The sequence below is a fragment of the Anomalospiza imberbis genome, chromosome 6, assembly GCF_031753505.1.
Source record: "Anomalospiza imberbis isolate Cuckoo-Finch-1a 21T00152 chromosome 6, ASM3175350v1, whole genome shotgun sequence".
NCBI lineage: Eukaryota > Metazoa > Chordata > Aves > Passeriformes > Viduidae > Anomalospiza > Anomalospiza imberbis.
Window position 1 is genome coordinate 12,231,548 of NC_089686.1, and position 15,683 is coordinate 12,247,230.

Consider the following 15,683-nt stretch of genomic DNA (forward strand, 5'->3'; position numbering starts at 1 on the left):
TTTATCTCAATGAGAAACTGAATCCAGAAAGAACAGCCAGGCAATTGATTTTGTAGAGAGGAGTTCTCTTCAGGCTCATGCTGACTGTTCCCCCTTCAGCACATCTCTGCAGAGCAAGGGCAAATCAAGGCAACGGCAAATTACAATAATCTAACATGGCTGCAGAACTCACCCAGGCTTTTTAATTTTTTCTTTCTAACCATAATGACTGAACAGCCTGAAGGAGATTTCTTTATCCTACAACCTGGAATTTGGAGCAACTGTAGCTCGTGTAGCACTAACAGAATCCACAGAGCAGATGAACTTGCTTCCCTCTGGCTACATGCTTATTCTAGGTAATTCCAAAGGGCAGATTTAAAAAATGTTCATCTCTTACAAGCTCATGATAAAAACCCATTCAGTTGCATAGAGACCCAGAAAGCAGGTCACCATTCCCATGGTTCTGAGCTCCGCACCTCAGACTAGACCCAAAGAAGCAGCCTTTAAGAACAGATAGTCCACTACAAACAAACAGAAATGTCTAAATTCCTTTAGTGTAGTCTGTAGTCAGCCAAAAGATGGTGGAATCAAACTTCTGTGAAGCTGGTGGGGAGGAACCACTTGAGTCCAAGACATGAAGCTTTCCTAAGAAGACAGACAAAATGTGAGGTCCAAAGGAGTGCCTACAGCATCAGGTGACACTGACAGGCCCTGTTGAAAGGAAGCCCCTTCTTCTACATTTGGCAGGAAATGGGGGGATCACAGTGCTGTGAACCATCCTGATTGAGTCAGGTTTCCAAAGGGGCTTTTGAAGATTAGCCCGTTGCTATCCCTGCTGACTCAAAAAAGATCTGTCAGACTTAGAGCTAGATGGCAGCTTTGGCTGCACGGCCATTGATACCTCCATGCAAATTATCACTTAGTCTTTCTGCAATTATTTAATTAATGCAGGGGCAAAGTAGTTCCATTAGGAAAAACGAAATTGCTGCAGAAGTTCATGACTAAGGAGAAACATAAATCTCTCCCAGTAAGATCATGAACCACTAATGTCCTCACTCATCCAGCAGCCTCCATCCACATGCGGACATCTGGGAGTGGTTCTGTCCTTCCCCCCAGGAGCTGGCTCCTCATCTCCTGTCTTCTGGATGAGGAGGTGACCTGCCTTGGGGCATCTCTTGTGCAGGGCAGGCTGCTGCAGCTGGGGCTGCATGGCAGCGACCAGACTGCCCTGGCACAGCTGTGAATCCTGGCCAGCAATGGGAGAAAAGGATTTCAGTTCAGGCTTCCCATAATTCTGTTCTTTCCTCTAGTAATTAAAGTGACATTTTCCTTGCCATCTGTAGGATTTTTTGAGGATGCAATTGAATGATCTGTCAACTGCCCTGTTTCCAGTAGAAAACAGAGCAAAAAGACTGCCTGCTTCCCTGAGCAGAACCAGAAGAAATTAAAAATGCCAACCCTTGCAAAAATGGGGCTGTTTGCCCTTGCAAGCTCTTGCACATGAATAATTCTGAAGGAAAATAATATCCTCTAATATTAAATCTTCTGAAGAATAAAAATCATCCAAACATATCATATTTCACATAGGAAATATGACCTTGAATTAACTAACCCCATATTAATTACAATAGTAAAAAATCCATTTTAACAAAATTTATTTGCTCCACAAGGATTTTTTTAAATAATTTGAAATTGTAGTGTTTTTTAATTCACCAGCATTGCAAAAACTATTTTCTTCTACATTTATCTCCTTCTTTGCCCTTTTTTAAATTTTTTTTAATAGAGTGATTGTTTTTTGTAGAGCTTATCTGTTGGAAATTTTTAATACTTCTCAGGTTTCAACAACCTGTCAAAACCAAGCACTATGAGAAACATTTATGTAATAATCATCTTTCAGGAAATAATTAAAATAGTACATATCGGATTAAGTTGAAAAAGGCTGTAGTTTTGATGTCATACAAATATGCATCCTTTCTGAGTAAAATAAATATATGAAGACAGACAGAAGAGGCAAACAAAATAATGAAAAGTCTCTGCTTGGAAATGGGCAATGATCCTAAAAACCAGATTGAGTCTATGTTTATTTTATAAGTGTGTAAAAGAAGGAGAAAGAAGTATTTTGAAAGCATTTGTATTGTTTTCTGAATAATTTAAGACTTAAGAGAATATAGTATCAACTTTAGTAGCTAATCACTTTAAATACCCTAACAGAGAAGCATGAATACATACTCATCATTTGGACAAATATGACAGTCATACTGTTGGAGTGAGTACAGGATCCCAAAATCCCTCTGCTAAATGCCACAGAACAGAGAAAAAAATCCCTACCCTAAAAATATTTCAAAATCTAAGTACATGATACAAATTAGAAGCTGCCCACAGACAAACAGAGACAACTGAGAAACAACGGGACAGTGCTGGTCTCCTCCGTGTCCCCACCCTGGGAGGTGGCAGGGCAGGGAGAAAGGGCTAAAAGCAGATGCACTCACTGGTATCCTGAAGCACAAGTCACAGAAGAAGTGTGAACAGAGATACAATAGGAAACCAGGAAAACAGCCCCAAAACTATCAGAGAGGTAGTCAGGGCCACTGGCTGTATGAGCAGGTAAAGGCAGCAACATGTGCCAGTCATGGATGCAGTCCTGGAAGCTGAACAGTAATGCTGGAAATGAAGGGAAGAAAAGCAAGAAATGGGAATTGAAACCAAAGGAAGTTGAAGGGGAGTATCTGAATGCTTGGCAGACAGTAGCAATACACAAAAGACACGAAGAGATGAGTCTCTTCTTCAAGCAACACTGCACCTGCTGCAGCCAGGATGGGGGGACGGAACATCCAGAAGCAGAAGTCCAGGAGTGTCTTCAGCCGTGGACTTTAGACCAGCCTTATGTTCCACGGTAGAGCAGGAAAAGAGAGCTGCTGCAGAGTGTCAGGTAAAGAACTCAGGTGTTTTTGAGAGAATAAAATACACAAAGTTCGGGCATAACTCTTTCTTTATTTTATTTTGTTCTCTCTTCCTTGTAAAGTGAAAAAGAAGACACTCCTGAGAAAACAAATAAATGCAAGAACAAATGAACAAGGATGGAAGAGAGGAGAGCTGAAGATTAACTGTAACAATGGCAAAATTGTGTAGAGTTTCCTGGATAAAGAAAGGAGAATAACAGTCATCAAACGGATATTTGGCTTAAGATATTACCCACCATTTGCCAATTCAGCTAATACGTTTATCGGGTTTTTATAGAGGAACAAAGACACATTTAACAGCAAAAGTTAGAAAGAGAGGAGCAGCAGAGGCACAGATGGGATGGGATTGTTGAAAATCCCTTTGATCAGTAACCCTAGGGAGGAACTTGCAGTATTCCTCATCTATTTCTTCTAAAGGATAACAGTTTAAAATGAAGAAAGGGATCACAAATGCTTTACTATATCCCAAGAATAGCACCATGTGAGAAGGAAAAAAGGGAATGAGCCAAGACAATTTGCAACTCCTGTTTTCTCTGCTGCCAGTAATGACAAGTCACCTACAGTTCCAAAAGCAGAAAATCTGAAAGCACCCCATTTGCAAAAGCAAATAAAAAAAAAAAAAAATTTAAAATCAACAGAAGGTACTGTGGATAACCAAGCATCCAGACACAATGAAAACTGTCACTTGTGTGTTATGGACTCTTATGACTAGATTAACCTTAGAAAGGGTAAGGGTATTGTACCTTAGCTTCACACACTTGAAGAAGAGGGACATTAACATCACTAATAAAAAAAAGTTGTTCCAGTGCTCCTTTGGCCATTTATTTTTCACATTGCACAGCTAGATCAGAAACTGAGGAAGCAGGTTTTTTGTCTACATTAGTTGTTGTCTCCCAGCTGGGTTCTGCTTATGGCCTCAATAACTCTTGTGCTGCTGCATGGGATCAGAGTACCCAGCCGGGATCAAGACCTCTGCCTTCAGTGACAGTGCCAGGTAACATCGGGTTAAAGTGACCCTGAAACCATGGCCTTCAAAGGTCTTGCCTGAGGACAAGTTCCTAATACAGAAACTGTCAGGAGCTCTTGCCACGAGCATAAATCTGAGCAGTGGAACAACATTCCACCAGCTGAGTACCCAGAAACAGGAGATGTGCACTGGGAGGCAGGACGAAGGCAGTTTGTAAGTGAGAGCATGTGGGGTTTCCTTCCCTGCTGCAAAGCAGGAGTTTCACTCTCTAGGTATGTATTGTCATTATGTCCCCAGGGTCATGGGCACACATAAAATTATGTACCCCAAATCTAGATTTTACTGCCAAATATTTTCAAATACATCTCTAACGGAGAAATCACAACTGTGTGTTGTTAACTAAAAGTCTGTCTCTTTATCATGCTTAAACAAAGACACCTTACTAAATAAGAAGAATGCATTGAGAATTCACTTTAATACATGTTTATTGGTGTCCTGCACTTTCAGTGTAGGAGGTTGGAGATGTAATAAAAAAATTTCAAAATTTATTGATTCAATTTCATTTAAATCACTCTAAACAACCAGTGCTTTAGAGTTCAGAGAATTAACATTTACTGTCCGTTACAAGCAAAATTTTAATATTACCTTTGTCGAGTCTACTTAGAACTCTTCTTTTAAAATTCTTCAGATACATTCCTCATAGTAAACAATACATTTCAATCTGTGTCACAATCAACATTGATAAGGCCTTCTTAACCATTTTATACCACCTCCACTGTTACTTCATTGCAAAACACAATCTTATTTCATACTATAAATACCCATCCATGCACAAAACACAGGGGCCAGAAGTTACACATTAATATTTCATGTAGGCTTCCAAGTCTTCCTTTACCCTCTGCAGGTTTATGGTACACTTAAAAAGATATCTTTAGACTTGGTCTACTTGGTCTTAAAATACAAATATACAGTATCCATAAGCATAAAAAAGTAAAGCTAGATGGCCTTACCATTTGTTATGAACTGCTAAAATCTTATACATGTACAATATAGCATCATGCTGATTAATATACATATTAGTTAAAGATATGAGCCAATAATGGGGATGTGCCCAAGCTTTATCGGTTTGTTTTCAAAAAGAAATTTTTCATATACAAGTAAAAAGATTTTTAATTTAAACTAATATGGACTACCTGAACCACACAGATATCTGTAAGCCCTGCTGAGAAATTCAGGTCAAACTGGGACAAAGCCTGCTGATGCATTGGAAAAGGAACACAACTGCTCATGGGTGACACCCACAGTGTGCTGTTACCAAGAGAATGCAAATTTACCAGCATTCACATTTTCAAGTCTAGAACACAAATTTTTGCATCTTACATGGCAGTTTATACTTTTGTATCTATTCATCAGCCTCCAGCAGAAACAGTTCAGTACCTTGACATTGTCATAGATTTTTCTATATAAGTAGATATATAGTACAAAGTGTAGATAGTGAAACAAATAAGCACATATATACAGTCTTTGAAAGGCATTTTTGTGACCTGTTTAGCAGTGTTTATAGAAAACATTTAAGATAGTCACATTCTGCTGATACCACTGTATTGCAAACTGTCAAGCCACATTTCTTATATTAAACTTGTACTGCATTGTATATTGTACAACAGAGAACAAACAATCTTAAGGTGTGACACAATGAAAAAAAAATACTAGACTGAGTAAGGTAACCAGCACAGGGCTTAATTTTCCTGAGGTTTGTAAGAATTTTTTAAACAAAAATCACAGTGACCAGGCTAAACTGCAAACATACTGTAAAGTTTTAAATATACAGTTTATACATAAGTTCTGTGCATGGTCGACTCAACTGTGTATGTTCATGCTGATGTTTCCTTTAAATGACTCGCCACTGCATAATACTTGTGTCCTTTCCTCCTGTGGAGATGAGGTGGGTGTCTTCACAGAGAAAATCTACATTAGTTACATGACTACTGTGTCCACCGTACACATGGCTTGGAGCCTAAAAAACACCATATTAGTGAGAATAGCAGCTGTCAAAAAAGCATCTCATTAGAACATTCATGCAACAATGAAACCAAGGCACCATGTCATCCTCTTCAAGTATTTTAATATTAAATTAACTTTTAAATTTAATTGTTGTCTCAATCAACTTTAAATAAATCCCTTAGATGTACCAATACTCCCATTCTTCCTGTTCTGATGTGTTTTGGGATTTTTTTTTTTTTTGTTCATAGGAAAAAAAACATTTAATGCATTTGTGCAAACTACAAGAGTAAATTTTTGGGAAATACCTTACCCTAAACTGTGAGCATGGATATGAGAAGAGATGTACTTTGCCAAAGTCATCTCCTGTTGATAGCAGTTTTCTCCCATGGGATCGGCAGACAGCATTGATATCTGTGCCATCTGAACCTTCAGGCCATACACCTGAAACACAAAGGGACTAATTAAAGGCTTTTATAAAGGAAATAAAAGTCACAGTCTAAGTTTCTGTTAAAGTAATAATAAAGGATGACTTGTTTAAGGAAAAGAAAAACCTATAAAAATAACTGCATCTGAGTCAGAATGTGTACTTCCATACCAGCTGAACTCCAGATCCTAATAGATGATCAAGCACATTAAAAAACCCTTTATTCCTTCTAGTCAGCAAAGTGCTTTTTACTCTGAGAAGAAGCATTCTGCTGAATTACAGTCTTGTGTCTGAGCCTGAAAGAATTTTCATATGGTTATGTAGAAAAGTAACAGTTACTGCTTTTATTTTCCCTTCTCCTTATGTATGAGTTAACACACTTTTTTCATATTACATGGGCATGTTTTTTAGACTAGAGTATGATCCAAAGGTAATTTTTTCGTATTACTAAAGTCAAAAGTCTATGAAAAAAGACATTCTATAGTTTAAATTAATATTTATTAATTAATAGATCCTTTGAAAAGGAACTGAACCTGCTATAAGATTTTCAAATGCTTTTATTCTACTGTAAGTAGTTCTCTTCCCTCAACACATACTGTACTCTTTGCTGTTCTTGCACAAAGTAGTGTCCTAAAATCAAACTGTAAGGTCAACAGTGCAGAGACCAAACCTGTGCACCACATCTTCAAAGCCTCTGAATACTTTCCTGTAATAAATTGCAATTTTACTAAAATCCACCCAGTTATTGAAATGTCAGGATTTTGTATGCAGTACTGCAGGCTTTCTTTGGTTATGATTTTCTAATTTAGATTTTATCTAATCCCTACTCAACATAAAGGGCACCAAGCTTTCAGAGACCACGGTCATCTTCAGTTATACTGCGTGTTCTGCCATCATGACTTGGCAAAACTCCTGCCATGTCTTGGCTCTGTGATTTTCAGTGTCTGTTCCTATGTCACCCATCCTCTGCAGTGTGCCCCTGCAGCCCTGCCCACTCGAGTGCCCACTCCTCCTGTGGTGCTGCTGCAGGTCAGGGTGAGAGAGTTGCTACTCCCCTAAGAACTCCCAAGGCACACTCCAGTTCCTCCTTCTTCGGGATACTTCTAACCCCACAGCGGGCATTTGCCACGCACAGTGGGAACAGCTGTCCTTCAGTCACTGGGATTCTTCCCAAATACAGCCTTTGTATCACTGCACAGCAATTCACTACGAGGAGGTAATTTCATGTCTTCATAAGGAATTACAAATGGCTGTAAATAAAATGCAAAATCTGATTTGTAGACTGCTATTAACTTTCCTGATGTGTGTGGAAACACCACATTGCTAGATGAGGGATAGCAAAAGAGGCTCAAAGAAATGGAAGCTGCAAACAAACATGGTAATTGTTACTTGTGGAATTATGAATATGCAGAAGAAAGAGACACAGAAAAGCTTTTTAAAATATCTGTTTTGACAAGAAGGAGGCTATATTAATATCAAATGCTAGCTGAAAAGAGGCAGGAGTCTTCCCAAGAGGTCACTATGACAAGCTGGAAATAACCCCTGAAGGAAATGGTTAACTGCCATTTTGAAATGGGGAATGGATAGTAGCAGGATTTTCCTCTGAATCTCTTGGTTCTTTCAAAATTTATCCCAGTGCCTCACTCAGTTTTTATGAATATGCAAATTGAATCCCCCTGGCTGAAAAAGTAGTCCTTATTTTTTCCCATCCTCTGCAGACCTGGAAAAGAGACCATTTCCTTTCTCACATTTGATGACTGGTGGCATGCTGTTCTTTCCTCCTCTTTTCTAAAAGTCGTTCATTACATTTCTTCTCCCAGAACAATATTTAGATGGATAATTAATTATTCTTGCTAGTCAGCACATTATCTGTTGGTCCAATGTGAAAAACCAGAAGCAGCCATTCCAGCTGTGACTGAAGCCAATACTGATAAATGGATGATTACTTCACATTTTGCATGGCATCCTTTTCATTACACATTTCACTAATGTATCTGCCTTTCCTACAACAGCATAATGCTGTTGACTCATGTTCAGTTCGTATGCAAAAGTAATCTGATCTTTCTGTGCAGATCTGCTTTCATCTGTTCTGCATTTTTACAACTAGGTTCTACCATTCTAGTAGTCTCCTCTTTGACTCTATTGAATTCCTTCCTTTTTTCATACCACTCCTCTGTTTCTCAAGACAACTTGCTAATCCTGCAGCTTCACACCACCTACAAACTTTACATGCTGATTTATCATGCATGCAATTAATAAATAAATTCAAACATAATATTCCATTTACAGTGTTCTAGTCAGTTTTGAACCAAACCAGTCTGAGTTCTGCTTTGCTTGCAATGTTGTCAGGCTTTGTACAGTATCTTAAATTTCTTCTATTCCTGTCCTTCATTTCAAACACTATTTTTTTCAAAACTGGGCATGTGCTATGAACTGATACCTTACTTATGCATCCAGCAGCACATGGCTTTTGAAAGAGCTCATAGATAAGTAAGTGTTTTAAAGTCTTTGCTCCTTCACATTTATGTGTTTGTATCACTAAAACATCCTCCCTCAAGCACACTTCTTTACATGGCATTGACTTTCAGTTGAATCATCTCTAAATACTCCCAGGCTGACTAATCTGTTCCCATGCTCAAAGACAGGTGTTCAAGGGACCAGAGTTCCTTTTTCCCCCTGCATTGGTTACGCTGAGCTGCGGGAGCTATGCATAGTTTGGGATTTTTATGTGGTTCTACCAGAGAGAGAAAATAACCCTAGCTTCAGTCTGCCATAGCTACTGAAAAATCAATATACTAGAATCCCCACATCCTGGATGCTGTGATTGCTGCTCCTGTGTCCAGTGAGGCCATCCCAGCAAGTATATGAAGATGTTCTAACTGGCTGCTCTGAGGCCCTAAAGGACTGATTGACTTTGAATAAAAATGGAGTGGTTTCTAACTCATAATCTATGGGCTTCTTCAATTTATTATTCTAGCCACTCACTTTACACTTTAGCCTCTCCATATGGGCTCTGAAGGTATATATATGATCCTGCAGATATTGCAATCATTCTCTAGTTTTTCAATACTTTGCCTGTTCTCTGTGAGGTGTTGAAAATAAGTATTAATGGTCTCAAGTTGACAATAACCAGTTTAAACTACCATGGCTTCCTATTTTTTCTTGAGGACTCAAGAATTTGGAGCTTCTCGTACTCAGTGTTTGTAATCATCTGTCCAGTCCTGCACACATTGTAGAATGAGTACAAAGCTTCAGACTACAGAGAAGTCCCATGGAAACAAATCATTGGATTTTGTTATGTTTTTCTTTTTGAATTTCTTTCACTCAATTTAATTGCTACAGACTGTATCACAATACTTGATAAGTTCTTAATGAAGGAGACTATCATCAATTTTGTGTTTGCACAGTAACCAGAGCAAATGAAACCAGTTCTGGTAAGGGGATTTGACCCAGTAACTGCCTAAATACAGGGCAATTTCACAGAACTGGTACTTTAAGTTAAAAATTATGAGAAGCTGCTCTACTGTGATAGAAAGGGCAGTGTGTGATTTTTTCCTTATCTCCCACTTATGTTGTAATATGATATTTATACTTGAAGCTAGCAAGAATATTAAATCAGAGTCTTTCTGGATTGAAATAAGAAGACAGATTGTAATAAAAATGGCATAACAGAAGTTCTGTATTTTTCCCTGAATTATGAATAGTCATGTTTCATAAGCAAAAGTTGGCATTCCAAGTGTTTGTTAATAAGAAGAATGGTAAGAGCTTGTAAGAGGAAATATACTTACCAAAAACATGGAATCCTAAAGTACAGGTATAAGTGGCCCATTCTATATCCCTAGTTGTTTCAACACTCACAACTTGTTTACAAGCAGAGGGGATCCCTACAAAAGAAAAAACCCCACATAACAACATATTTAATTCTCAAATTGTATAGATTTCTGGTTACACCAGATTAATTAAAACATATGGTTGATCTTGGCAGTTATATGGTCTCATTTAAATTTTAAATCTGTGTTACACTGCCCGAACTTCGCACAAAAGGACTAAATATAATTCTTACTCACAGTATAAGATTTCATAGTCTCCTGAATTAGACACGAGATATTGTGAATTAACAGACCAATCCAGATGAGTAATGAAGCTGGAATGACCCTACAAAAAGAAAAAGTATTGTATTAACTGCACTAACTGCGTATCACAATGTGACAGTATTAATACAGTGCTACAAAATACACTTTGGGCGTTGATAATGAACCAGGAGAAAAAAGGTTACTTACTGAACATTTGCCAATTCTAGTGTACTTTCTTCCATTTTCACTTACACCATATATATAAATACAGTTGTCATGGGAACCTATTGCCAGGAAGTTTCCATCTATAAACACAAAAGTGAAATTGCAATTATTCCTGTAAGAAAGAACTTAGGCTAATTTTGAAAAGTTTGTTTGAAAAGTCACAGACAAGAGGAACTGTTCTTAAAGGCCTTGATACTGAAAAATGAATAAATGAAATTTTATTTTTAATCTTCCAGTTGCATGTTGATGTATCTATCAAGACTACAAAACAGCAATTTGATATAACAAATATAACTGTTAAAAACACATGATAGTTTTGGAAGCAGCTACAGTCCATTTAGGGCTAACCTGATTGCAACAACCAGCAGAGTTAAGTCTTTTTTTTTCCCCCTTCTTCACAGGGAAACCATATTGAACATGTTGGGGAGGGAGGGAAAACAAAACCAGAGCTTAAGACACCACCCATAAAGTCCTGCCAATGTTTCATGGCACACTTATTTTCAATTTCAGTGTGGCAAGAAGGGACTTATTTTAAAACAAGCCAACCCCTAATTTAATAAAAAATTTCAGTGCCTTTTTTTGCCCCAGTAAATAAATGCTCTCAAACCTGGTGAGTAACGCATTACAGACAGCTGTTCGTTTCCATCTGTGTGTACAGTGACCAAGTCTTTTGTTTCTGTGTCAAACACAAACCACCTGTTGTAAACACAGAAAGAGGCCAATAAATCATTCCATAAGGAATTTAAATCTACTGTAATCTTGACCAACTTTTCTTCTGTCAAAATAGCATAAGTTTTATACCAAGAAGAGAAAAACAGCAACTGCTACTCAATTTGGTCTATTTTTACTTTAACACAAGGATAGTTTCTTTCACATCTTTTTTAACAGTAAAAATGCTTGGGCATTGACCCCAATATCAGTCTTCAGTTTTAGTGTGTTTTAGTATGTCATGCATAAGAATAAAGTAAGCATTGTTTGTGATGTCCCTTTTCCTTTAAAGACCTTCCTCTGTGCTATGCTGATGTTTAATTGATGCCTGCATTAAGTCCTAGAGCAAGGGAAAACACAAGCAAGCATCAGGACCATTCTCTTCTGATAGGAGAAAGAGATTAATTAATTTATTTTAAAGTGAATAAATTCTTTATTTTAAAGTGAACCAATTCATTATTTTTTTCAGTAGTTTAATTTAATTTATTCATTTTAATGAACAAAAAATTAGTTTGTGGAAATGTGTAGAAAGGACAAAGATAAAATTTGCATTTCAATACTTGCATCAGATTAGTAAAGACAAAGAGAAGATTCCTTTCAAAGTTTCTCCTTGTGTTTTACTTTATTTAGTAAATAAAGTACATTCAGTAACAGCAGTAAGTCCTTTATTTAGGGCTGATATAAAACTGAAATAGGCTTGCCTCATAACCTACAAGCTTCCTGTATGTTCTCAGTGAACTGGAACTGTTTTCAGTACTAACAGCCAAGCCTGCCCTCAAGTGACATTAAAGGAGAGGGAGAAGTCAGGCAAAGGCAGTCCCTGCTGTGAGAGACAACCACAGATAAACCCAGCAGCTGTCACTGATGTCACCAAGGGCTCAACCTGCTGCCTAAAATACTCTCCTGCACCTCAGTTTCCTCTGCCTTGTTTATCCCTCACACTCTGCAAGCAGAACAAGTCTCTTAATGCTCATTTTCACACTGTGTCTAGCACAGTGGAACATTTGCCAAATTTTTTTACGCCTCTGGTTGCCACTGCATTGGGGATCATGAACCACTTGCTACATTTTCCAACTCAAAGAATTTTTTAATGTGATTTCCTCCATGAAGTCCTAAAGGCCTTGGAGGAAATCTCCCTCCACTACATCAGACTCCTCCTTTAGCCTCTCCTTTTTCCCAGTGGACACAAAGATTTAACATTTAGGCCACTGGTAGGGTGACATGCCTGGTCCCACAGCTAACCTAGAGTTCCTGCCCTCTCAAAATGTCCTCCTCCCACTGATCCTACACTGTCTCTCTCCCAGGGCAGAAACCATCTCTTTGTTCATGCAACACTGAGTAAACACAGAGCGCTGGCCCAAGCCTAGAGTTTCTAGGCACTAAGGCAATACAAATAAATTTCACTGTGACATTCAATAGAAATCAATAGGGAATGAAGATGTGTCATTGCATACATCTGCAAAGCCAGAACATGAGATTGGATGTGAGATGGAAAAATCAGTGGTTTTTGGTGCCCAAGGTGTAGCTCTGCACCTCTTACCTTCCAGTTAGAGTCCCTACTGCAACAACAGATGCTGAAGGATGAAAACCTGAAGACTGTGCTGGATCCTGAAATGTTTCAGAAAGAAGCATGCTTTTTTACCAGTCCATGTTATCAAGTTATAACAAATATACAATTCAATTATTTGCCTCTGAACACAGTAAAACTATCTTGTTGATTTTTAGGGGTAGTTTTTTCTCTTTCAATATAAACTTAAAGCATAAAAAAGCATTTTTCACTAATTGAAATATTATCTAATTAACTTTTTTTCCCTCTGAACAAGGCCACTCTTGTCTTTTCTTTACTCTCTAAAAATAATTTGGCAAGTGATTTCATAACAATAACATTGGCAATGGCAGCTTCTCAACAAATCACAAAGAAATAAGAGATAAAAATAACTTCTTAAACTAGAGCTGACCTTAGAATTAAGCGTCAAAGCTGCAATTTACCTACAGTCTGAAGGACAAACAAGTCCCTTATTCAGCAAAGGTATGTGGCCCTTTGCAGAAGGGGTAAAGCCTAACTCCTACACACACCAACACCTTTTTCTAGCACCTGCTAAACTGCAGCTCAATGGGAGATTAAGGGCATAAACTGGGTTTCTTATTTGGATGTGCAATTTTAAAACATTTTACTTTGTAAAACTCTAGTGTTTTTCTTGCAATTTAAACATATGCCTAAAAACAAGGTAAGCATTTTCTTTCTAATACTTGTCCCGTTACAAAGAATGAGCTCCAGAACTTTTCAGGTTATAGCAGAAAATACCAATCTAGCTTTTTTTCCCCCTCATACCATTAAAACATAATTTTAAAATGTAAGCAAAAAACCCAGCCCAGTGATCCATCTCATAGAAATGCTTGTGTCCTTAATTTTCTGTATTTTAAAACAGTATCACATTGTAGCTCTTTCAGTAAGCCTGCTAACATTTTTAGTAATTGGAAGCACCATTCCTAGAGGCTAGGCGGAAAGGATATTCTCATTAATTATAAGCGAGTGACTAATTTAAAAGAATTACTAACTCTAAAGAAAATTTCAGAGAATTGTTGAGATTCAGGATTTCTATGCACAGCTTCTAAAACACTACAGCATTCCAGAAAGGAAAATTTCCTACCGTTTTAAAAGTATAATTTCATAGCAAATGCAAAGATATTTCATTGAATAAACCAGAGATTCAAACAGTGAATTTAATCTAACTTGTACTCAGAATAGAAACATTAAAAAGCTTTTACATTTATTTCTATGACAAAAATAGGTTAACATGAAATGATTTTTTCCCTCAAGTTAATATTTTAAGGTATTTTTAAACAATAATCTTAAGAAAAACCAAAATGACTAGAGAATTTCTGTAACAGGAGAGCTGTATTTAATAAATTTATACCTCTATAACCTTGTTCCAGATAGGATGGTGAGTGGTTGCATCCCAAAGTGTAATGTGTTTGTCATGTCCACATGTGAAGAACTGAGGCTTAGAGGAATGGACTGCAAGTCCCCAAAGCTCATCGGTGTGGCCCTACATAAGCAGAGATGTTTTTAGACAAGAGGGCAGGCCATCAAAACTAAACATGTTTAAACAGTATTAAAATGGCCAAACTATATATTAAAATGTTCCAAAAATATGTTAGCTCTAGATAGATACATATTTACAATTATTCTTATTGCTGATAGTAGTGTAAGAATAAATCAAATGCATATTTATGAAAATAAACTTTAATCAGGATATTTACTGCTCTTACACACTTAGAAGTGTTCTTGTAAAGAAACCCAGCTTACCTGGGTAATTGGGAAAAAATCTCCTGACAGCGTGCCCTGTAGGACGAAGTTTCTGGTGGTTCCTATTAATACAACGTCCCCTTTTCCCTCTGCTACTGTTCTTATTGGACCAAACTGCTCTGGAATCTGTAGTCATAACAGACAAAAGGATAGACAAGTCAGACAATTTGTCAGGTATTGCCATTTTTAAAGTAGTACATGTGTTTTAATAAATATTGCACAGCAAAGAAATGAAATAAATTAACACATGTGCCGGTCTTGCAAAACTTTATAACTTGCATCAGCTCAATAACTTCTACAACACTGCAAGACAAGACATTCTTATCTACAGAATACTCAGATAAACCAAGTATTTCAAGAAACACAAAAGATTCCTTCATGCTGTGTTAATTCAATAGTATTTAATTGCAGACGTGATATCAGACTAAGCATTTCTACTCAGAGCATTTTCTTGGAATGAATGTTTCTTTAATTGCAGCCTAGGTTCTGAAAGAGCCAGTGCAAATGTCTAAAATAAAGTTCAAGAGAAGATGTAAAATAACAAGGAATACCAGAATATGAACAAAGAAGAGAACAAGAAGGACACCACAGTTAGAAACAGCACAACAAGCATGTCCCTTGTACTGTGTTAAAAACTGAATTACAAAAAGAGACATGCCAGTTGCATATATATTTGCAACATTAAAAAGTATCATTATTATATAGTATTATTATTTAATTATTATTTAATATTATATAGTAGAGTTGAAGCCCTTCCTCAGACTTTTCTGCTGATTCTCCTCTTACATTCACTATGTAAACAGTCAAAGTAGTTCTGTCCAAACAAATTCTGCTTTAATATTCTAAGTTCTTACCTAGCAGCTGGAGTAATTTTCAAATTTTGTTTAAATTACACTTTAAAAACAACAACAATCAACCAAGACATAAATAAAAAAAACTTTAAGTATTAAAACCCTAAAAAAATCCTGACATCATTTTAGGAAAGAAGAACGTATAAAACCATTTCAGTACTGTAATACTCTGAAGTTAAACA

General features: G+C 37.1%; 2 protein-coding genes across 18 annotated transcripts in view; one reads left to right on the forward strand and one right to left on the reverse strand.

Annotated features, from left to right (window-relative positions):
- SETD3 (SET domain containing 3, actin N3(tau)-histidine methyltransferase) overlaps positions 1-15,683 on the forward strand; it is a 611,377-nt gene that overhangs the window by 181,518 nt on the left and 414,176 nt on the right. The window lies entirely within an intron of this gene.
- EML1 (EMAP like 1) overlaps positions 4,374-15,683 on the reverse strand; it is a 121,054-nt gene continuing 109,744 nt past the window's right edge. For all 17 annotated transcript variants that reach the window (XM_068192416.1, XM_068192402.1, XM_068192401.1 and 14 more), the window contains 9 exons: positions 14,651-14,776; positions 14,259-14,390; positions 12,881-12,948; positions 11,240-11,328; positions 10,615-10,712; positions 10,402-10,489; positions 10,123-10,218; positions 6,221-6,351; positions 4,374-5,923 (listed from right to left, as the gene is read on the reverse strand). In XM_068192416.1, coding sequence (XP_068048517.1) covers positions 5,798-5,923; positions 6,221-6,351; positions 10,123-10,218; positions 10,402-10,489; positions 10,615-10,712; positions 11,240-11,328; positions 12,881-12,948; positions 14,259-14,390; positions 14,651-14,776 — 954 coding nt within the window. In that variant the 3' untranslated portion in view covers positions 4,374-5,797. The remainder of the gene's footprint in view (positions 5,924-6,220; positions 6,352-10,122; positions 10,219-10,401; positions 10,490-10,614; positions 10,713-11,239; positions 11,329-12,880; positions 12,949-14,258; positions 14,391-14,650; positions 14,777-15,683) is intronic.